Raw genomic sequence first — 24477 nt, forward strand, 5'->3', positions numbered from 1 at the left:
GCATCATAAGACAGATCATGCTTTTTCTTCTGCGTGTCAACATCTCCTTTATGTTCTAATATTACAAGTATTTTTATTGCGACTAGTCTTTAGCTACGAGCTTCTAATCCTCTCATTGCCTGTATATTACTGATCTGAACCTGTTTTAATCCCTCCCTTTGTTTGGTCTTTTATGTGCTGTGAGATTAATTTGAGCTTAAAGCTATAAAGTTGGAAGGGCCACTGTCTTGTTGGAGGACCACTTTGCTAACAGATCCATATCAAACAAGGTCTGATAATCATAGTGGTTAAGTTATTAAGAATTTCATAAAACAGAGGAAAGCCGATAAGTTATGATCATAACAGAATTGATAATACCAGTAGTTAATAACGACAAGAAGCTCTGAGTTTGAAGTTTATATGCAAGTCTCAATAACAAATATTCTAACTTAAAAGTTATGATATGGGTATTGCCTTATTCGATGGTCGCTTAAAATAATGTCTCCCTCGAAGTTTAAGTTAGAAAAACAGAATGACGAAAAGAGAAGCGAGGTAGATGATGGAATGAAATTGTATAATTCATCATCAGATTGGACATCACCATATTGCCAAATGTTCAGTCTTTCCTTTTTTGCTTTCGCTTGGAATTCTTCCAAGGCATCGAGTGTTGTCTTTCGTTCCCTGGTGTCCCATTTCTTCTTTCTTTCTAACTTAGCAAGCCCTTCCTGCATTGACATAGTTTAAAAATTCAGAATCCCAAAAGAAGTAAAGCTAAAATATGCAAAAATCCATCACAACTTCACCAATTGTGTACAAAATTCTTGTAGTCTATACAGGCATCCACCAATGGATAATAATTTCATGTTTACAATAGGACTTGAGGGCAAATGAAGAAGACTGTAGGTGTGCCTGGTTTGTGGAAGCTTTTCCCTTCCTTTTTTTATTTTGTGGTTTTAGTTTTCAGAAAATAAGAACTTGAAATTGAAAAGACAAATGGCATTTGCCACCAATGCTGAGCTTCTTCATATAATCAAAGTAACAGACTTAATGAAACTGACAGACTTAAGCAACTTTAGCTAAAAAGAAAAGACTTAAAAGTAATTCGAAAATAAAGATGTGCTATAACAACCTGAAGCATGGCAGCATTTATGCTGAGTTCCCCTTCAGTGAGTGTCACCATCAAGACAATTCCGCTTCCGGGTCCTTTTGACTTCCCTCCAGAAGTATCTTGTTCTTCTATCATAGCACTGAACTCTTTTGAATTGCTCAAAGTCAACTCACTCAAATACTCTGCAGCTTCTTGACCAAAATCATCTTCCAAATTAGGTACTTTTATGTATGCAAGACTACAAAGCTGTGCTAAGCTAGGAGCTGCTGATACTGAGGGATCAAGCGGTCGTAAGCGGCTGTATGGAAGAAATTCTCGGTTTCCATAATCAATATAGAAAACTTCAAATTTGTCATTGGGTGATTCCACAGCTCCACGTGGTCCACTTACAATCTAGATATGTGCCAAACAATTGGAATAAATGAATATTCTTGAGTATATAAGAGATTGAGAGCTGAAATATGACATATTCAAACAGGCCCAGATGCATTCTTCCAAAAAAAAATGTAGAGACATTTAGTTCAAATCAAACTGTATCAAACCAAATTAGACAAATCAAATTGAACCAAAGTTTTACTTCAGTTCAGTTTCGTTTTCTCAATTTGAACCAAATTATGGGCACCTCCCCTAATAAAAGGCTTAATTTTGAAGCACCAGTATGATAGGCCATAGAGGACATTTATTTATACAATAGAGCTAAAGGATACTCAGGGAGTATGCACCAAGGAGAAACCGATTAACACTAGATGGTATATGTTTTCTTAATGTTTTTTTTCCATTTAAACTCAGAGGTAAGTGTCAGCCTGCAAACTACAAGGTATTCAAGAACCTACACTACACTCTAGACAGTAATGACAAGAGAAAAGGATAAACCTCTCTAATCAGTTATTTGCAGATAAAATGAGTCCCCAAACCCGAGAGGGAAGGCTAGACGCATAATTACACTGTAGCTGTCTAACTCTACCTTGCATAAATGAATGCTGGATTGGGTATGAGATAAGCAGCCTCCACTAGAACCAAAAGATACAGGAACCTATAAACAAATTCTCTGAGGAACTACAATCCACTTGAACCATTGTCTCTCTCTCTCTCACACACACACACACACAAAAATCCATACACATCAATTCTCTTGTATCAGAGTAACTTACAATATTACTGCAGAAAGGATCAGTTACCACAATGTTTGTTGCTCAACTTTATATTGGGTATCATGAATTTTTCTAGCAGATTTCCCATTAGAAAATTAATTTGGAGAGAAAGTTACTTGGACAATTCCCCACAAAGTTTTAGTGATGGTTTTGTTTTTCTCATTGATTAATGCAATCTAAGCTGATTGATGAACACTCTATTTTGAACTGAAGTTATCCTATTCCAGTGTCACCTTGACTCCATTTTGACCTATATAAAAAAAATTGATGAACTAGGTAACACCGAACCTTGGACGACCGGCCCGGCCCCACGGAAATTTTCCACCGGCCGCCAGGGTAAATCGGAAAGCACTCATGGAGGGCGGCCTAGAACCCCAGCATCTCGTGGTTGCGAGCCCCATTTGGAGAAAAAATCCCTACAAATGCGCCGTAGCTAGGAATCGAACCGCGGATACTTAGATGACAACTTGACCTATATAGATTGCATATTTGGTGAATTGCTAATGTAATTCAATGAACCTACTTTAGCAACAGTGATAAATGTAGTTTGAAAAAGGAAAAAATAAAAAATAAAGGTTGCATCCCTTTAAAATAGATCCTCACTTAGAAACGGACTAAAAAGCCACATAGCAATGGGTCCAGATAGAGGCAAGTGGAATTTAAACCGTACCATGGCTCTGTTCCAAGAATTATCCATGCTGAACTGAGCTAGGACTATGTCACCCTTTGCAGGATTAAAAGAACCAATTACTGGAGCTTCCTTAATGTTTAGTGCAACAAGTTGCTGCTGAATGGCAGTCACCTTCTGATCACCAACTGTTTGGACATAGAATTTTCCACCTCCAAGGACTTCAGTAACTACCACCTAAGGTTATCAATAATAATGAGCATTATATTTAATAAATCAATAAAGAATATCAAATTACTTTAGTGTGGAACACCTTCAGCACTTCTTTATGTTTTGCTTCAGCAGAGCGGGCACTGAAAACTTCTTGTCCTTCAACATAGTTCTCCCAAATCTGCAAAGAAAAGAAAGCATATATCAGTCCTCCAGGAAGAAGGATCAACAATTGAATAGTTAAAAGATCAATAAATTAAACTACCTTCAGCTTCTGGCGCTTTGCAGACTCCTCAGCCTGAGCCAAGAGGTGAGCATCTGGTATCTTGTCTGAACTAAATGAAGTTTGAAGTCTTGCTAAACCAGATTCCAAAAGGGTAATAGCCATATTGGTCCTAGAGTACCACAGAGAGCCTAAAAACGTCCCCGTCCTATCAACTGTTTCAACCTCAATCTATCCAGCATCACAATCACATTAATTGATGTTAATGGAAATGTTTACATTCAAACAAAACTAAATCAACCATTGTTACCTCAACATCACGCTGCAATATTTTCCTTCTCATTAAAGCAATAGCATCCTCAGAAAAAGGCTCCTCTCGACCAGGACAGCGAACGCCAGAAAATGAGAAGGCAATAGTGCATGTTTCCCTAGGAATCAATAACTTAAAGCGATGACCACTGAGGACATACTCAACGACAGCAGTGTGCCTTTTAGTCCTTTGCAGAAAAGGCAAAAAATCTCGAGTTTTTTTCGCAGATGCCTGTAAGGATAACATTTTTCAACTACAATGTGATGGCAAAGTTATACACACAAATGGACAAGATGTGGTTAAACTACTGACTGTAGTCAAATCAGTTATGTGCATCACTGGAGAGTCTTTGGAAGAATGAATCCCTTTCCTTGAATTAACTGCACGTGATTCAGCGGCCAGCAAGGCATCATAATAATTTGACCTTTCTTCAAAGTCTCGATGTCTGACAACAGTGGCAAAACCACGAGAAACAACCATCTCGGCAACATTCATTCCGACTTGATTAGTTGAGGGAGAAGTGGTATCATCAGCTTCACTCTTCACAAGCAAGACTGACCCAAAATCCATTACTCTAGAATCAGCTGAATTAGACATTGCTGCATTGGTTCCATCAGCTGAACCTACCTTCCTAGAGTATTCCATTGACACATTTACCTGACAAGACATGACTTATGAGATAATTACCATTATAACTTTAATCATATGCATCAATCAAAAATTTCATACTTGATTGCCAATGAGACGAGTACGCAAGAATTCCTTGGCTTCACGGGCATAGGGTGCCGGTTTCTCTTCTCTTCTTGGATTCCCCATCTTAGGTGCTCTAATACTTGAGAGATTGACTCTACGCTCAGCTAATGGGCTACCATATGGAATAGCATCATCAGCAACAATAATGCAATCGCCGCTCACAACCTCTACAACCTAAAAAATATCAAAAAAATAACTAGTTCAAATATAGTAGTGAGGGAAGATAGGAAATCAATTCAACTATACCTAGAAGAAACACATACTTTTCCAGTGAAATTTTGGTCATGAATTGCCTTTGAATTTGAAGCCGGAGGCACATAGTTAGTCCAGATTCTTAGCCGTTCCTTCTTTGCTTGCAACTCAGCAGCCTTTAGTTTATGTTTTGCTTCATTCTCCATCATGTTTGCACTCCATTCCACATGCTTAGCAAAACCCTATGGAGAAGGAACACCCATTTTAATACATAAATCTGTCTCAAAAAAAAAATCACAAGAATAGATATCCTGGAACATCCTATTCTACGTGCAGATGTACAACTGCATATTCAACGGAACATCCTATTCTAAGTGTAAATGCACAACTGCATATTCATCGAACTCATGCTCAGATCAGCTACCTCAACAAAAGTGACATCCAAGGGCATAGATGGAAACAAGATGAATAAAGAAAATCTTATCAGGGTATCTTTTCTGTGAACCTTAGATAATTTACTTCAGAATTAAATGTCCACAACCTTTTTTAACTTTAAAACAGCTAGAAAAATATCCACAATGCTTGAATGATGATGTTGATCTAATGGGAGAATTGCATTGTGTGGTGCTGTTATGAAGCAATAAAATAAAAGCCCATATTAATATGATGAAAGTCAAAGGCAAAAACCTAAAAGCAAGTTTGATGCAACATTCCAGGATATCACCATGCCATTGTAGGTGAGAGGTGGAGATTACACATTGTACAAACTGTAATTCATTCAAATCCTATCATATGGTAGAGTAGGTTAGTGAATAAATTTATCAGGCTAATGGAATTTCCGCTTTGGGAAAGCATTTTATTTTTGCAAGGGGAGTTTTCTCTCTCCTGTGGAGCCCTTCCCTCTTTCTTGACTAACCTACTTAATTGGCAATACACCCTTTTACAATACTTGCAGCAGAATACACCTGATAACCTGAAAGGATTTATTAGGAAATGGAAATACCTGTACGAATATTCAATATGTAATTCTTTAGACTATAGGCATGGAAATAGTGTTTTGTTGCATCTACTTATCACAAGCTGAGAAACATTACCTGTATTTGTTATTTATCAACAGAGTGCTCACTTTCTTCTTATCTTCTTTACATTCGTTCACAACTTTTCGATCCAAAATATTGACTAATAGAATTTGATTTCACTAATTTCCATTTTACGTTATCTTCAGTCAAATAAAACATTTAGGTCACATCTAGTGTTTGTTAAATACTTCCTGCAAATATAACCATAGAAACTCATATAGCCTTAATGCCATAATCTAAATTCATATCTGACGATTCATAGCTAGATAGGGAATCAGATTCCTCAAGAATCATTCAAATTTTCATTCACAATATAACTACAAAAGAAAAACTAAACCTCATATTCAGATGTTGTTTAAGCCCTGATAAGAAGCAATTCAATGTTTTCTATACAACTATGTAAGCATACACACATTCTGGACAAGCTCCAAGGCAAGATCTCTTGCAGTATCACCATCTGGATAATAAACTGACCCAATTAGATTGCTGAATTTATCTACACCTTCAAGTACAATTCTCACCTGTATAGTTTGAAGGTTTAGGTTAAAAACTAAACCAAATACGGAACTTCATATTCTGGGATAGAAAGGAAAATACATCTCTGTTTAAGACACGAGTTTCAGTAAAATGCTTTGCTTCTCTCCCAAATGGATCTGGTGCGACTTCAGCAAGTGATGGAGAAGAAGCTGCAAGCCTCTGAGCAGATGTTAGTGGCTGCTGAGTTTCACCAGAAATTTCTTCATTTGTATCATTAGCTGTGACAGAATTCTCAGGAATTGCATCATTAACAGCAGGCCTTCTTCCCATTGAAGGAGCCTATGTTGTAAGACATTTTTTGTTACATAAAGTGAAAGGTTAATATACACTTACTTCTGCCACAATTTCATTTGAAGTAGCATACCTGGATTCCTGCAACAAAAACTTGCACAAACTGGAATTCAGGAAGGAGGTACACACGGATAGTGCTTCCATCACGAACCTGCTCAACAATTCCATGCATAGGTTTGCCCTTGTTTGCCGCAAGCAATCCCATTGCATCCAAATTACTAGGATCACCAATGGCTGAAGGTGGTAGATTTCTTACAGCTAACTCTGAAGCACCAGGTTCCTAAAAGATATATACATAAAATATGTCATTCTTCCAGCCTTTTATGTATCATGGTAATGTTCTATCCATTTTCTTTGCAATTATCAGGCTTCTACAATTAAAGACAACCAAATGCTAATGGTTTAAACTTTTGCAATTACCATGCATCAGGGACACTCATTCTTGCCCAATAGTTTCATGCCTTTGTTAACTTTGCAACTGTTTTGATCACAACATTCTATTGCTAACGTTGACCAAGCCTTGTTATGGAAGGTAATAATGTAATTGCTCAAATGGGAAAATGGATTGAAATCAAATCTTCACAATGAAAACTTCAAAGCATTCAATGGAGAAAAAGGAGCAAAAAACCATGAAATTACTGATAGAAAAAGGAGAAAGGGGAGTAGATTTGTATTTTAATAAGAAAAAAAATTGATACACATGCTTGATCTTGGGAAAAAACTAGCCAACAAAAAAAAACACTACTAAAATCTCTTGGACAAATATACAGGCTTAGACTTAATCAAGCGATGAATCATACAAAGTCTATATAGGCTAGTTTCTGAAATTGGCACTTATTAGTCATTCAGCCAACTACATGATCATTCAACAGAACCCAACATAGTTCAAGAATTGATCAAACATTGAAAACTAGCAATTACATACTCATAACATTAATCACAAATTGTTTCAAATGGCTAATTTTGGCATCAAAATGGCCATTTCATCTTTCCTTTGGATATGACCCCAACTTGCCTCATAGATATCGTGTTTCGAATTGATCTTTGAACCAATTTGTCATTTCTTAAACATTTCTAAAACTATTAATATTTGTCTTGTTCAAATATAGCCATATTGCAAAATTATTGAATCCTAACCTAGACTATAAAGAAATTTTAACTTGCCATAGATAGGAGGATACATCAAGAAGCCATTAACGACAATAAGAAGCACATATAATAAACAACATTCATCCTTTGTGTATTGAAAACAAAACATATAAAGCTGCTTAATCCAAATAACACAGAACTTCACCATGCACAGGAAAAAGATTTTCAGAAAATCAGCAACATGCATTAGAAAAAGAGTGCTAACCTTTGTCCAACGTCCTACACCTTGTTGTTTGGCTTGCTCTTCTAAACTTTGTAGATCTGCCAGGTATGGACTTACTTCCCCTTTTTGTTGGCCCTGCTCCCTTACCTAATGGTGAATAAAACATCGATCTAATATCACCATTGAAATGTTTTTTTCCCTTTTTAATTTAATCAATGAATACCCAGAAATTATTCTTACTTTGGCCCATCCTTCAGAAACAACTGCAAATGCTACATTCTTATCTCCCATGAAAACAGTACCAAATTCTCTTCCAATTGAAGGAACAGTGTAATCCACTCTGAACATCACATCCTAAAGAATCAAGATTGTGAGAAGGCCTGACCTAAGACAAAGGTGTACAAACATTCAAACTCATGAATAAGCATAAGAACCTTCCCAATGCAATATTTTCTCAAAAATTCCCTGCTCTCCCATGCGAATGGTTCATCAACACCTCCTCGGCGTGCCTAATTAATACACAGCCACAAAATATTTCATCAAGTAGAATTCATAGTGCACATGACAAATAACATTTTTCAAGCAAGATGAATTTTTACAGCATTAGCGAGAAAAAAGTTAAGAAATATATAAAGATCAGACATGATATCAACACAGCGCACTCCATGAAATAAATTCCTAAACATGGCACTTTTTAATGCAAGTTTTCTGAGTGACAACGATTGAAGGACAAAAGTGATTGAAACTAAGATTTATGCGCCTGCTAAATCCAAAGAGTATAAGAGCCAAGCAAATCATGGTTACCAGTCTAGGGGCAATCAGAGAAGACAAGGTGATGGTCTTTTCAGGAGGGATGTCTGCTTTTGCGCTTCCCATTATAACCAGACAGTCCCCAGAGGGAACAGCCTTGACTTTCCCTCTCAACCATCCTGTTGACAAAGCTGTCGACGCCATGCCGATAGATAAGGCCTAGAAGGAGTATAAGAAATGTCACGTTAAGGAAAGTGATCATCTAACCAAGATAACAAGTCACCAATTTATTGGTAAAATGCACGCCTTGCTTCAGTGTTCAAATTTTTGCTGTAGGTCATTGAGAGGAGACATCAAAAATTTTTAGTTCTCGTTTAAAAAAAAGGCAGATAAACAAACAGAAAAAACTGATAACAAAATTCAGAAATGTCAAGTGAGAAGATAATGGTGCACGGTTTAAGCAACTGAGCAAATTGCTCTACCTCAAACAGATCCCTTGCTTGTTTATTCAACTACGGCATGATGAGAAAGTTATAAGCTTAGAAAACAAGCGAAAATAAAAATCTTTTATCATTAACACTTCGTAAGAGGCCGAGACATGCACAAAGATATGATCTTTTACAGATCTCGGAGACGTCAATGGCACAACAATCAATACGACAAAACGATTGTGTTAGATCACCATCACCATGTGACGAAAAGCAGATCCAAAAATCCAATAATCCGGTACCGAATCTGAGCATGACATCAACCGTCAAAACGAATAATTCGCCATCAAAAATTGAAAGAAGCTTCCTTGTCTCAAAAAGGAGTTGGATCTAGCAATGGATCTGCGAAGGAAAGGCCTACCTTGGCCGATCGACGCGGATATGAAGAGCCCGATCGAAGCTGACTCCCTCTGCAAAACGCTAGTTAACGTTTGCAAATTGCAACACCAACTTCGACGCGATGGCCAAGACTCACTGGGAACTCCGCCGCTATGATAGAAGTGAGGCGACGAGTTGCATAAATTTGGATAAATACCAGCTTCCATCTGAATTACATATTCATCCCTTGAATATAAGAAATGTCACTTTACCCGGAGTTTCAAAACTTCTTCCATTTTACAAGCGATAATTTGTAGAAATTATCTGTAGCGCTCAAACTTTTGAAATCCACCTCACATTGTCTTACTTTTATGGTCCGTTTGGATTGGTGGGAGTAGGTTTATATGGAACTTTAAATCCGTATATTATATCGTATCAAAAAATTTAATATAAAAAATTCATATTGATATTTTATTAAATTTTCAGTATAATAAATATTTGACATATCTAAATTTTAATAGGATATAAATTTTATATAGTTTATATTAAAATTTAAATATTAGTACCGTATATAGGATATATCAATACTAAATCTTATACTGATATTAAAAAATTTAATATAATATAATACTATACTAAAATTTTTAATATAATGATAATATTATTATGCTTCGCTATATTATTAAAATTTTGATATTCTTTTCTTAGTTAAGAGAAAGTTCATTGACAAAATAGGATAGAAGGAAAAATAAAATATTTATGTTCTCCTTGTTTGAGAGAGAAAGTTCATTAAATGTAATCATATTTGGGAAGTAAGTGACGGTAAAAGTTAAATATATAAAATTATAAAAATCTCCTCATTTCTAAAATTAAATTTTGATTTACTTTTTTAATATTGATATTTATTTTATAAATATAAATTAAATACTTTTTAATAAAAATTTAATTCTTTTATATTACCATTTAAATTAGTTATTTTTAATAAAAAAAATAATAATTCTTTTATATTATCATTAAATTGGTTACTTTTTATCATTAATAAATCATCAATTAATTTATTTATTTGGAAAAAAATTTATTAATTTATTTAATTTATAATTTTTATTTTTTTCTTATTTTAAATAAATAATTTCACAATATTCTAGATCACTTCCTATTCACTTCTGTTATACCTCAATATTAATAAATCAAGTTATCCTATCTGAAAGCTGCGAAGATAGTACGCAAGGTGACACTACTGTTAACTTGGAGAAGACTTCATTAGGGAGAGAGGGTGATACTCGATGCTCCTTTCGGCTCCTTTCTACGTACACTCGAAAGAGCCAACAAAATATTAGGGTAAAAACCAGAGAAGGGATTTCTAGTGTAGGTCCTCCGACGCTCAAATCAGTAAATGACCAAGCGAAAAGTGGGAAGGAACTACGATAAAATTGAGCGAACATAATAAAGAGTAATTTTTTGCTATGGTCTGTAAAGCGTATCTCGCCAGTGGCGAGACCCTCATTTTTATATTACCTCTCATAACTCCGCAATAATGATGTGACATGGAATATTCAGTGTCAGAAGATGTTGGATAATGGAAGGTGTACAATCTGAAATTTGTACAGTTATACTCTGAAGAATCTTTTGCTATACGTATATGAACAGTCTCATGTAACCTCCGCAATAATGATAGAAGTTGTATAGTCACCTTCGTAAAAATGTTCCTTTGAATGTATATGTTGTAACCGAAGAATATTCTTTGAAAGATAGCTGCTATTCTGACAATCTATTGCGATTCCCTGACAATGTTATCTCCTGGAATATAGCCCAGTTGGATACTTTGACGAATGGGGTATCCCGACCATTTCTATGCCCAATCGGCTTTGTAATGAGAATTATCTTATGCATTTTGCCTTGAGCGTTCTCCTGAAATATAGCCCAGTCGGATACTTGGACGAACGGGATATTCTGACCGTCTCTATGTCTGGCCAGCTTTGTAATGAGAATAACCTTATACATTTTACCTTGAGCATTCATATATGATACGAGAACAGTGCCTCGTAAACTCGATTAAACTTATAAATAGGAGCACTGTATCTTTGAAGGGGGAGTTGAATCCCATAAGTCTGACCATCCATTAAGTCCGGTTGGCAAAATGCTCATAGGCTCATGTTGAAGATATGATAAGTAATAAGGAGCCAAGTCTCGTAGGTCTGGTCAGCTCTATGACCAATCGGTCGTATGATGGGAGACTGACTATTAGATAATAAGGTGCTTAGACTCGTAAGTATGATCGGCCTTATGACAGTCTAATTTATACTGAAGGTTGTACTGCAATGTAGGATGACATCTATAAGATAAAAGTAATATTACAGAAGTAGAGAACTGAACCCCATGTGCTCAATCAACTTCAGGGTCATTCGAGTTTAGTATGTATGTTGATCCGGTGATAAGGCCGGGGGGCTCTCATGAGGGCAAGGTCAACGATACGTGGAGGTCAACAGTCAAAAGGAGGTCAACCCCATGGGCTCGATGAACGGGTGGGACAGGCCGAGTACTAGGCAATGATCTTCATCCGAGAGAACAACCATCTGGCCGTGAGCCCAAATTTCCAATGAAGGAAAAAAGAGCATATGGCCGAGCGGATAGTCCGCTCGGCCGCATTGCAAATCAGGAGTAAAGGCCGAGCGGCTGCCCGCTCGGCCAGGGTGTCAAGCTATGAGAGCCGAGCGAGCGACGACTCTAAACCATCACGGACGGACAACCATCAACGCCGGACCAAACGCGAATAGTTTGGCCGAGCGGTTTGATGAACGATCCGGGAAGCAGAAGGCAAAAAGTATGGGACAGCGGATACGTCATCTTAGTAACCCCTGTTGCTGACAACAGGCACGTTTGAGGACCAGACCATACTCAGTATCGTACGACAAAGGGTTATGCTGTCCCATCACGGAGAAGCTCAGACTGTAGCAGTATGGCGTCAGACATGCTCTTCTGACAAGCCCATACTGCGGCATGGTATAGGACATATGTACACCTCGGTTTGTGTGCACTAAGCTCCCATAGCTCTATATAAGAGCCCTTAGACTTCACCGGAGGTATAATGAAAAATCTCTGATCTTGAAAGCCACCTTCTTGCTTTTCGCCTGCCTAACTTGAGCGTCGGAGGGTCGTCGCCGGGAACCCCTTCCCGGCTTGACTTCTGTGCAGGTTCGCCGGAGCACCTTGTGATCAACCAGAGATCTACGTCAGCAGCTTGGAGAGCACCACGTGCCCAGCGTCCTTTGATTCAACTTTCGGACAGGATCAATTTGGCGTCGTCTGTGGGAACGCTCCTGCATCCGATCGAAAGCAATGGACGAAGCTGGACGACCGCATACGGTGACGCTCTCCACGGAGGAACTCGACGCTCTGATTGAGTCGAGGGCAGCTAAGCTTGTGGAGCAAAAACAGAGGGTACAAGCCGAGCAGATTGAGCAACAAGCGACATCAGTATCAGGGGGCCGAGCGGAAGCACCTCAGGCCACGGTTCCGTTTCACCGGGCCCTATTCCGCACGCCTCCCGAAGCCGCGACAGTTAATCGTGATCGAGGGTCATCATCAGACGAAATGCCAATACGAGACAGCAGAAAAGGTAAAGCCCCCCGAGCGGACGCTTCTCCCGAGCGGGTCAACCGTCAGTTCTCGGAAGCCATCTTGTGGGACCCTCTGCCAAAGCACTATGTGCCCCCGGCGATCGGTGAATACAATGGAACCACCAACCCGGACGATCATTTGGGTAAGTTCGATAACACGGCTACCCTTCATCAATACACAGACGGAGTAAAGTGTCGAGTTTTTCTAACCACCCTCTCGGGATCGGCTCACGGTGGTTTCGGAGGTTGCCGGACGGATCCATCACAAATTTTAAAGACTTCCGTACGGCCTTCCTTCACCACTTTGCAAGCAGTAGGCGCTATCAGAAGACTAGTGTCAGTCTGTTTACCATCAAACAAGAAGCCCGCGAATCGCTACGAGCCTATATCCAGCGGTTCAATAGGGTGGCCATGGATATCCCAACGGCCACCTCGGAAACCATGATGAATGCCTTTACACAAGGCCTCGTGGACGGGGACTTCTTCCGATCGCTCATCCGGAAACCGCCCCGAGACTACAACCGTATGCTACACCGGGCCAACGAATACATCAATGTGGAGGAAGCCCAAGCGGCCTGAAGAAAGGAAACTCCCACCGAACGGGCTCCCCCTGCCGAGCGGAAGCCGCACACTGCTCATCAGCCGCCCAGAGGACCGAGGGCCGAAGCGATCCGCTCCCCCCAGGCTAGGTCCCATGTACAAGAGGTAGATGCCGAGCGGCCCAAACCAAAGAGGAAGGTATGGACCCCTATGTTATGTTCTTTCCATCGGACCGACACTCACAATACAAGAGATTGCCGAAGCCTTCCTCTGATTGGTCACCCCGTGCCCCGGGGTGGCCACCGCCGATCGCCATCATCCGATAGGCGACAGAGGCCTCGTGAAGCCGATCGGATGGTAGCTGACAGGAGACAACAACAGACTCCTGAGCGACATCACACTCCGAGGCATGAGAATCCCCGAATGTCTAGGGAGCGGCCCCGACCGTCCGCTCGGGAGGAAGAGAATAGAAGTAACACTTCTCGTGGCGAAATCAACATTATAGCTGGTGGGCCGACCGGAGGAGACTCTAATCGAGCAAGGAAGGCGAGCGTCCGGCAACTCCAGATCCATGCGGTCGGCTGCAGCCAAGAACGGGCGAGCGGACCCGAAATCAGTTTCGGGCCTAAGGACTTGGAGGGAGTCGAAGTATCACATGATGACGCTCTCCTCATCAAAGCGGTAATAGCCAATTACACTATTCACCGTGTTTTTATTGACACAGGAAGCTTGGTCAATATTATATTCAAAAAGGCCTTCGATCAACTACAAAATTGATCGAGCCGAGCTGCTGCCCATGACAACCCCCCTCTACGGGTTTACGGGCTATGAAGTTCAGCCGGTCGGACAGACCCGGCTGGCCATTTCGCTGGGAGAGGAGCCGCTCAGAAGGACGCGGACTGCAAACTTCGTTGTGGTGGACTCTCCTTCGGCGTACAATGTCATATTGGGACGACCGACTCTTAGTGAATTCCGAGCGGCCGTCTCCACCTTCCACCAGAAAATCAAGTTCCCGGTTGAAGACAAAGTGGGAGAAGTACGAGGAGATCAACTAGCGGCTCGGCGATGCTACGTCGAGATGGTCCGAGCAGAAGTCAATTCCGCTCGGAAGACGCCACGGATCGAGGTGAACGCTATAACTGAAAAACCTCCCTCTTTGGTTTATGAAGAAAAAGAGGAAGTGTAGATTCACCCGACCCGATCGGAGGCTACAACGTTCATTGCGGCCGATCTGGAGGCGAGCCAGAAAGAGGAAGTGATCAAATGCCTCCAGAGAAATCGGGATGTCTTCGTCTGGTCGACGCATGAGCTGCCCGGAATTTCACCGAGTATAGCGCAACATGAGCTCCATGTCCGACCGGACACTCGGCCGGTGAAGCAGAGAAAGAGGGACTTCAGCGCCGAACAAAATGCAATCATCCGAGCGGAGGTCGAGAAACTCCTGGAGGCCGGCCACATACGCGAGGTCCAGTTCCCAAGCTGGTTGGCGAACGTGGTACTAGTCTCTAAGCCGGGCAACAAATGGAGAGTGTGCATCGATTTCCGGGATCTTAACAAGGCGTGCCCAAAAGATTTTTATCCTCTCCCTCAGATCGATCAATTGGTGGACTCCATGGTCGGCTGCGAGTTGATATGCATGCTTGACGCATATCAAGGCTACCATCAAGTGCCGCTCGCCCAAGAAGATCAAGAAAAAGTCAGCTTCGTTACAGCCGATGACACCTATTGCTATAATGTGATGCCGTTCGGATTGAAGAACGCAGGAGCCACTTATCAGCGCTTGATGAACAAAGTGTTCAAAGAGCAGATCGGGCGAAATCTGGAAGTATACGTGGACGACATTCTCATTAAGTCCATCCGAGCGGCCGATCTCTTTGAAGACATGGAAGAGACTTTCCGAACGCTACGGAAATATGGAGTTAAGCTGAACCCTCAGAAGTGCCTGTTCGGAGCTAAAGGCGGGCGTTTCTTGGGATACATAGTGACTGAGCGGGGCATCGAGGCAAATCCCAACAAAGTGAAAGTATTACAAGATATGCCGCCCCCAAGAAATCTGAGGGAAGTGCAGCGCTTGACCGGTCGGATAACTGCTCTGTCCAGATTCATCTCCAAGACCCCCGACCGGAGCCTGCCTTTTTTCAAAATCTTGCGCAAGGCCACTAAGTTTCACTGAGATGAACAAATGCGATCGGGCGTTCGAAGATCTGAAGACGTACTTGAACTCTCTACCTGTGCTAGCCAAGCCGACTGAGAGTGAGCCACTTTGTATCTATTTATCTTCAACTGAGCAAGCAGTCGGCTCGGCACTAGTAAGGGTGAGCGGAGAAGAACCTGTATATTTTCTGAGCCATATTTTAAAAGATGCTGAATCTCGCTACACTGGGCTCGAGAAACTGGCTTTCGCTTTGGTCCTCGCCGCTCAGAGACTTCAGCCCTATTTTTTGGCGCATACCATCATCGTCCGGACGAATAGCCCTTTGGGAAGAGTGCTGTTGAATCCAGAAGCGTCCGGACGGCTCATCAAATGGACCACAGAGTTGAGCGAATTCGATATTCAGTATCAACCCCGCTCGGCGATAAAGGCGCAGGCCTTGGCCGATTTTATCACCGAAGTGCAAAGGACATAGCCCGAAGCTATGTGAAAAATATTTGTGGACGGATCGTCCACTCGGCTCGGGAGCGGGATTGGTGTATTATTGTTCTCTCCCCAAGAAGAAAAGATGCATCTATCCGTCCGGCTGGATTACAAAGCCACAAACAACGAAGCAGAGTATGAAGCCCTCATAGCCGGCTTGCAGGCCGCCCGACACGTAGGGGCCGGACAGGTGACACTGCATTCAGACTCTCAGTTAACCGCTCAGCAGCTCTCTGGCACTTTTGAGATTAACAACGCTCGGCTCAAACTCTACGCCGAAGCCTTTGAAAAGCTCAAGGCCAACTTTAGAGAGGTTATTATCCAGAAGATACCTCGAGCGGAGAACCAGGCTGCAGATGAGCTAGCTAAACTCGCAAGTTCAATATCCCCGGTTGTCGTCCAGAGGCCAATTGAACAAGTATCTTTAGTGGCGCACATCGACCGGATGGAGGGCCTCACGTTTCCGAGCGATTGGAGGGCACCCATGACAGAATATCTCCGCTCGGGGGCTACCCCATCCGATCGAGATGAAGCCCAACTGTTGAGGAGCAGAGCCGGTCGGTTCACACTCATTAGAGACCAACTATACAAGAAGACTTTCTCTCGCCCGCTTTTGAAATGCGTGAGCCCGGAAGACACAGCGTACATCCTCCAAGAAGTGCATCAAGGATCATGCGGAGGGCATCCGGGGCGGACGATCACTGGCTAAAAAGATTCTGTTGGCCGGATACTTCTGGCCAATCCTGTAAGCAGAGGCTGCTCGGACCGTGTCAACATGCCTTTCTTGCTAAAAGTATCATAACTTCTCACACTGACCGGCGGAGGAAATGAAAGCAGCTACTGTGTCCTGTCCGTTCGACCAATGGGGAATGGATATTGTGGGTCCGTTTCCTATGGCGACCGGGCAGCGGAAATTTCTACTAGTGGCGGTCGACTATTTTCCAAGTGGGTGGAGGCCGAGCCGCTAGCCAAGATCACCGAGCAGATGGTCAAGAAGTTTATCTGGCAACATATCATCTGCCGGTTCGGCATACCTCGTCGACTTGTTTCTGATAATGGGCGGCAGTTTGCGGGAAAGTTGCTCGAAGATTGGTGCAGAAGCTACGACATCGAGCAACACTTCACGTCTGTGGCGTATCCCCAAAGCAATGGTCAAGCCGAAGTAGCCAACCGGGAAATTCTTCGCATTTTGCGCGCTCGGCTCGACCATTTGGGAGGAAGCTGGGTGGATGAAGTGTTTGACGTCTTATGGGCCATCCGCACGACCCCAAAGGAAGGAACGGGCGTCACGCCTTTCCATCTGGTGTACGGCGGCAAAGCGGTTATTCCTGTCGAAGTCGGCGTCGAGTCCGTTCGGATCCAGAACTATGATGATGGCAACGCCGAGCGGAGGAACATGGAGTTGGATTTGGTCGACGAGGAGCGAGCCAAGGCGTCCGTCCGGTTGATGGCGTACCAGCAAAGAATGAAGCAGAACTACAACCGGCGCGTGATCCCTAGAGTGTTCCAAGTCGGCGACCTCGTCTAGAAAAAAGTAAAGCCGGTCGGCGATGTCGGCAAACTGGAGGCTCCTTGGGCGGGTCCCTTTAAAGTCATCGAAAAGCTCCGCTCGGGTGCTTATTATTTGGAAGATGAAGACGGACGACGGCTAGATCGACCCTGGAGCGCGAACCATCTCCAGCCGTACCGAACTGGGTGAGAGGTGCGCTGATGTAATTTTATATATATTTTGGTCACCTATGTCCTTGTAACGCAGGAAGCAGAAATGATAAAAGGATGACAAATAGCTTCGCCGAACGACGGTGTTAAAATTAGCCTTAAAGGCCGTCGAGCTCCGACGTTAAAAATCGAGAGATGAGCCGGCGTCTATAAACCCTCCGAGTGGAAGACCGTCGAGCTCCGACGTTAAAAATCGAGAGACGAGCCGGCGTCTATAAACCCTCCGAGCGGAAGACCGTCGAGCTCCGACATTAAAAATCGAGAGACGAGCCAGCGTCTATAAACCCTCCGAGCGGAAGACCGTCAAGCTCCGACGTTAAAAATCGAGAGACGAACCGGCGTCTATAAACCCGCCGGCCGGAAGGCCGTCGAGCTACGACGTTAAAAATCGAGCGATGAACAGGCGTTTATAAAGCCTCCGTACAGATAGTTGTTCGCATGATACGACCCGTTTGTAAGCGCCGACCCATAACCGGTCCTACTACTAAGACAAGAATAAGGTCATCGTACGTCCGAGCGGCTCCCTTATAAAGTCTAAGGTTGTTCGCATGAAAAAATTAATATGACTGAAACAAAGGCTAAGGATGAATATTGGTCTAGCAAGCAAATAACAAGCAAAAGAAGATTTCATTTGCGCCGAACGACGGACAGACAAAAGTAGTAATAACAAGGGTGTTAGCGCCGAACGACGGGCGTACAAAAAACAGTTCAAATACTCCTCACTCATCGAAGTTAAAAAGGGCGTCCGGGATAGAACCCATCATAACTGCCAGATCTTCAGGGGGGACGGACAGCTCGGATGGTAGGTGGCCCTTAGTCTTCAAATAATCAACCGCCACCTTGATAGCCTTTTCAAAGGTTAGGGACAGCTTGTCGCTGAACTTTTCACCAAACTCGTCCGAGCGGACGAAAGCTTTTCGCACTTCAACCGACCGGCCGGGCTCCCCATCTTGATATTCTTTGAGCGTGGCTTGGGAAGCGTCAAGGGCAGCCTGGAGATCTTTCAAATCCCCTTCAGATTTGGCCTTTTCAGCCGAGCGGCTCTCCCGTTCGGTGGCTAGTAGGCCGTCCAAGTCCTTCACGCGTTGTTCCAGCCCCCGGTTTTCAACCTTCATCAAGTCCATATCGTCGATGGCCTTGAGCTTCCGGTTGGTCGCGAGCTTTATTTCCTTATCGCGCTGCTTGACTAGAGCCTCGAGCCGAGCCACTTCACTCGCCAAGTCAGAAGATCTATTTCGTTCGGCTTCCAAGAGCTTCTTGCCTTTCTCCAAAGCAGTCGTGGACTGTCTGCTTTCCCTCGAGGTTTTGAGCTTTTTCAGCTCGTCCTCCAGCTCGGCTAGGCGATTGCTGATGGCGATCTGCTCCACCCAGTTCTGTGAACGGATGTAATCAAGTTAAAAGCTAAACCAAATTAACCAACAAGACAAAGGATATACCCCAGTCGCTTGCTGCAAATTGTTGTCGCCTAGTTGGCTGGGGGTCATAAGTGCGATGCGGAGCCGAGCGTCCTCCCAAGCTTTGGCAAGAGGACCTGTGAGAGTGATTTGCTGTTCGGGAACCGTTGGTCGATCGGCAGCCAATAAGTATTCCTCCGACAGAAATCGCAGTACGGTTTTTATCACCCGCGGGCCGCTCGGATCATCTTGGGGCGCAGCTGCTGTGCCAGACGGCTCGCCAAGTGTGGAAGGATGGTCGCCCAATCGTCTAAGGCGACGCAGGGTCTGAGGAGGACTAGTAGGCGGCACTTCGGAGGCAGCCAGGGGAGAGCCGAGCGGCGTAGGGGTGCTCTCTGTGGAAACCGCCCCGGAGACCACGGGAGCATCATCACCCCGCTCAGAACGCTGCTCATCGGATGGAGTCGGCTGAGAGGCTTGCTCTGGCCGTCTGCGTTTCCGAGTCGCTAGAGGAACCTCATCCGCCGAGCGACCCTCTACTTCGGCTTGAGCAGAGGATGTGATATCACCCCCTGCCTCGTTGAGGGAGGCAGAAGCGGTTAGGGCTTCAGGGGCAATCTGAGTCCCCTCATCCCCTCCAGGTGCCGAGTCCGTCAAGACCAACCCCCGTTCGGCGACCTCCTTATTTTTCGCCGCCTTAACCTCAGCAGCTCTCAAGTTAAGCAGCTCAGTAGCCTTGGCACGCCACATGACTTCAGCTGCAGAAACGAATAATAAATTAGTTAGAACTAAGGAAAAAGGGAGAGAAGAATGCTTACTCATGCTGCAAGGCAGGTCGGCTTGGACAGGGGACAAGCCAAATATATATAGCACTCTCGGAAGGAGCAGCTTATCGATATGGTAGCGCTGGCCGACCAGTCGATTGGCTGCATGAAGATAGGCCGAATCACTTTTAAACTTGCCGAGCTCCGGTTGTGTTGGTACCGCCATCTGCCATTTGGTACGGAAAGCCGGTAGCGCGGTAAAACGCAAGTAGAAGACATGTTCCTTCCAGTGCTTGTTGGAGCTTGGCATGTTATCGAAAAGAACAAAACCTATCCTAGATTGGAAAATGAAGTGCCCCACTCGGATTGTTTCGGATAGTAGAAGTAGTGGAAAACTTGGGGGTCCAGTGGGATGCCGTTCAGTTTAAAAAGAATTACCACCCCGCTCAGCAGCCTAATGGAGTTCGGAACTAGTTGGCCGAGCGGCATGCGGAAATAATTGCACACTTGTACGAGGAACTGGTGCGGAGGAAATCGCAGCCCGGCCAAAAATTGATCTCGGAAAAAGAGAACGGTGCCGGGTGGCGGACCATGAGGTCGGTCGGTGGGGGTGGCTAATACTATATGGTGGTCAGCAGGGAGTTCATATGTCCGAGCGAGGCGCAGGGCGTCCTCCTCGTCAAACCGGCTCTCCATGGTCATGTACCAAAGACCAGGAGCGCCGGCGGTCGGTTGAGAAGTGCTAGCCATGGTCGAAAGTAAGGAAGAAAGGCAAGGCGGAAAGGAAACAAGAGAGCGAGCGAAGAAATATGGTGATAATATGGAAAGGATAGCTAAGGAAAAGTGCAAGAGAATGATGGAATGAAGGGTGAGGGAGGCTTACTAGCGAAAGGATGATTGTAGAAGGAGGCTGTGAAGTCACTGAAGAACCGAAAGATGAAGTCGCCGAAGCAGAAAGAGCAACAAGGCTTCGGAGCGCTAGGAGCGGAAGTGCGGCGGAGAGGAGAAATCGAGAGCTTTATAGTGTTGGCCCCGAATAGCCTCAGCCGTCAGATCCAGGTCGCAAAAAACGAAGCTGTTATCGGGCGGTTCATTTCAAACGGCGGCTGTCCCATCGTAGGTAACGCCATCGCCGTATGTTAACAACAGCGGGAGCGCCACGTGTCAACAGGACATAGGGCACATTTAATGAACGCCCCTTACCGCGCGCAGCGCGCGTGCTTGGCGTTAATGGAGAAGATTCGGCATGAATTCCGAGGGGATACTGAAGGCGTCAGCATGATAGCGCCGAACAGGCATGAAGAAGAAGGTAAGCCGAGCGGAGGAACCTTCCCAGGCCTAGCATAGTGGCCGTCACTCAGTCAGACCGGTAGTCCAGTCAGTCGGACTTTGACACCTCTTTCGACTGGACTTAAAGGGGAGGCAAGTGATCCGGTGATAAGGCCAGGGGGCCCTCATGAGGGCAAGGTCAACAGTCAAAGGGAGGTCAACCCCATGGGCTCGATGAACGGGTGGGACAGGCCGAGTACTAGGCAATGATCTTCATCTGAGAGAACAACCATCTGGCCGTGAGCCCAAATTTCCAATGAAGGGAAAAAGAGCATATGGCCGAGCGGATAGTCCGCTCGGCCGCATTGCAAATCAGGAGTAAAGGCCGAGCGGCTGCCCGCTCAGCCAGGGTGTCAGGCTATGAGAGCCGAGCGGGCGACGACTCTAAACCATCCCGGACGGACAACCATCAACGTCGGACCAAAGGCGAATAGTTTGGCCGAGCGGTTTGATGACCGATCCGGGAAGCGGAAGGCAAAAAGTATGGGACAGTGGGTACGTCATCTTAGTAACCCCTGTTGCTGACAACAGGCACGTTTGAGGACCAGACCATACTCAGTATCGTACGACAAAGGGTTCTGCTGTCCCATCACGGAGACGATCAGACTGTAGCAGTATGACGTCAGACATGCTCTTCTGACAAGCCCATACTGCGGCATGGTATAGGACACGTGTACACCTCGGTTTGTGTGCACTAAACTCCCATAGCTCTATATAAGAGCCCTTAGACTTCACCGGAGGTATGATGAAAAATCTCTGATCTTGAAAGCCACCTTCTTGCTTTTCGCCTGCCTAACTTGAGCGTCGGAGGGTCGTCGCCGGGAACCCCTTCCCGGCTTGACTTCTGTGCAGGTTCGCCGAAGCACCTTGCGATCAACCGGAGATCTATGTCAGCAGCTTGGAGAGCACCACGTGCCCAGCGCCCTTTGATTCAGCTTTCGGACAGGATCATATGTCTTGACGCTAAATGGAGAGATAGGTCTATTAAGCCCGCCTGGCTTCAGGGATGTTCGGTCGTATATTCGACCATATATTGAGAATGAACACTAAGCTTAGATACACTTGACCGTCCTTTGGGCCGATCGGATATATAACAGAGTTTCACTGTGTGGGTCATAATTTAGACAGACCTTCATGTTAGCAGATTTCTCACAAGTGGAGCACTGAATCCTTCAAGCACGATCGATTCTTAGGTCAGTCATCCTTATATCGAAGACCTTAGTGCCGAATGAAGAGCTACACCCTGATAAGGGTGACGCACTGGCTGCCGCCTCACATTAACTTTGATTTCCATGTCACTTCTGGGTCCGCTCATAACATCTCGTATCATAAGTTATCAAAGTTTTTTCTATCAATTCATCATCTATTTGCCATAAAAACAATCTAGTAGTGTATCAAACCATCTTAAAACTACTATGTAGGAGAGAACTACAATTAGAAAATCATTGTTGACTATTCTCTTCTTCAATAATATTCACTGAAATTGGATATAAGGTCACACTTTGAATTAGTTTCCATTAAAATATTGTCAATTTTTTTATTTATTTTCGGATTTCAATGTCCTTTACAAGCTCGAGATCCCTCACTTAATTTAGCAACTAAAAAGAGTGAAATAAAAAATGCACCATCGTAAAAGCAATATCTATTTCACCGTAATAAGAACAAAGTATATTCAATCGGTAACTAACAAGGCTTACATTAAATAATAATAGTCTACATTAAAAGTAATAATCATAGAATGATTTTGCTATTTATTCATCTATAATGATCCTTATTGTAGGTAGTACCTTCTTTAATTAAAAGATTACACAATCTCATAAATATAGGACTCATTTTAATTATACGACGACATGGATAATTATTTAACACTTTTGTCATTAATTTATTTTATATATGTTCCCCTTCTAATTGTACAACAGGAATCTAATTGTTTTGTTTATATCTAGTTTGTAGATACTAAGTCATAACCAAACAAATAACTTGGGTCGATGCAAGTTGATGCATGCAATGCAATTTAATAAAATCATTATATTTACCATTTTTATCCCCCATCTATAATCAAATAAATTTAAAAAATAAATTATTAGTAAAAGAAAATAATTAAATGAGAAACCATTAAGAAAATAATATTTACTAAAGAAGAAAAATAATTGAGCAAATATGATAAGCCAATAGTAAGTGATTTTTATTATTATTATTTCTAAAGAAATAAAAGAGAGAATGATATATAGATGTATATGTTTAATGTCTCCTTCTTGCTTTTTCTGGGTGGTTAGATAAGGAAATGAAGTGGAATACTCATTTCATGGGACAATGATAATACGACAGTTAATCTTTAAAAAATAGTATGGGAGAATTGTTTGTTAGTGACTCATAGTTCACCCCTTGGGTTCCATCATCTTAATTTACAACAAGACAGAAAATTTACATTCATAATTCAACCCACAAATAACCACAGTTCAGCATGAACATGTAAACACATAATACAAACTTTGACTCAACAAACCTTATTGTAGAATATAACCCTAAATTCTAACCAACTCATAAGCTTGGATAAAAAATTAGCCTTTAATTAAATTAAGAACACCAAACGACATTAATTAAAATAAAGTGAATCAACATAATTAAATTAAGAACACCAAATGATATTAATTAAAACAAAGTGAATCAACAGAAGCTGCAATCAAGTAACAAGAACTGAGAACCCTAAACCAAAAATCCAAAAGGAATATGGGTGGAAATACATCTTACCTGCGTGGTTGCACGAGCTAGCTGTGACCTATGAGAAGACGATGAAATGATCACAAGAAGAGGAAGACACAATCAACTGCAGCATGAAGAGAAGGAGCAACATATGTCATAAGAAGGAAGGAGAAACACAAAGAGAGGAACATTTCTAGTAGAAAGATATAATAAAAGAGTGTAAAATTGGAACAGAGATAATTTAAAAATTAATATTTTAAAATGGGATTAAGATTGAAATAAAAAAATATTTTGGGCTCTCTTCCCCTTCCTTATACCCCAAATTGAAGTAAAAGAAAATCTTCTTTATATAGTAAGAACTATAAAGGTTAAAGTTTACCATCTCTACCTTTCCTTGCTTACTTCTTTTCAAACAAGGCTCAAAATCTCCTTCCCACCATTCCCTCC

General features: G+C 42.9%; 1 protein-coding gene across 1 annotated transcript; it reads right to left on the reverse strand.

Moving 5' to 3' along the window:
• Window positions 1–330: 330 nt before the first annotated feature.
• Window positions 331–9530, reverse strand: LOC122033652 (ribonuclease TUDOR 2-like). Its single transcript, XM_042592732.1, has 17 exons — window positions 9373–9530; window positions 8578–8742; window positions 8208–8282; window positions 8014–8127; window positions 7816–7920; window positions 6535–6741; window positions 6231–6449; window positions 6047–6154; window positions 4626–4796; window positions 4339–4536; window positions 3922–4266; window positions 3610–3840; window positions 3342–3530; window positions 3180–3257; window positions 2909–3103; window positions 1109–1480; window positions 331–704 (listed from the first exon to the last, which is right to left on the reverse strand). The coding sequence occupies exons 2-17, from the start codon at window positions 8725–8727 to the stop codon at window positions 429–431; spliced, it is 3033 nt and encodes a 1010-aa protein (XP_042448666.1). The 5' UTR covers window positions 8728–8742; window positions 9373–9530; the 3' UTR covers window positions 331–428.
• Between the last annotated feature and the right edge of the window lie 14947 nt (window positions 9531–24477).

This window comes from Zingiber officinale, chromosome 11B (assembly GCF_018446385.1).
Source record: "Zingiber officinale cultivar Zhangliang chromosome 11B, Zo_v1.1, whole genome shotgun sequence".
Taxonomy (NCBI): domain Eukaryota; kingdom Viridiplantae; phylum Streptophyta; class Magnoliopsida; order Zingiberales; family Zingiberaceae; genus Zingiber; species Zingiber officinale.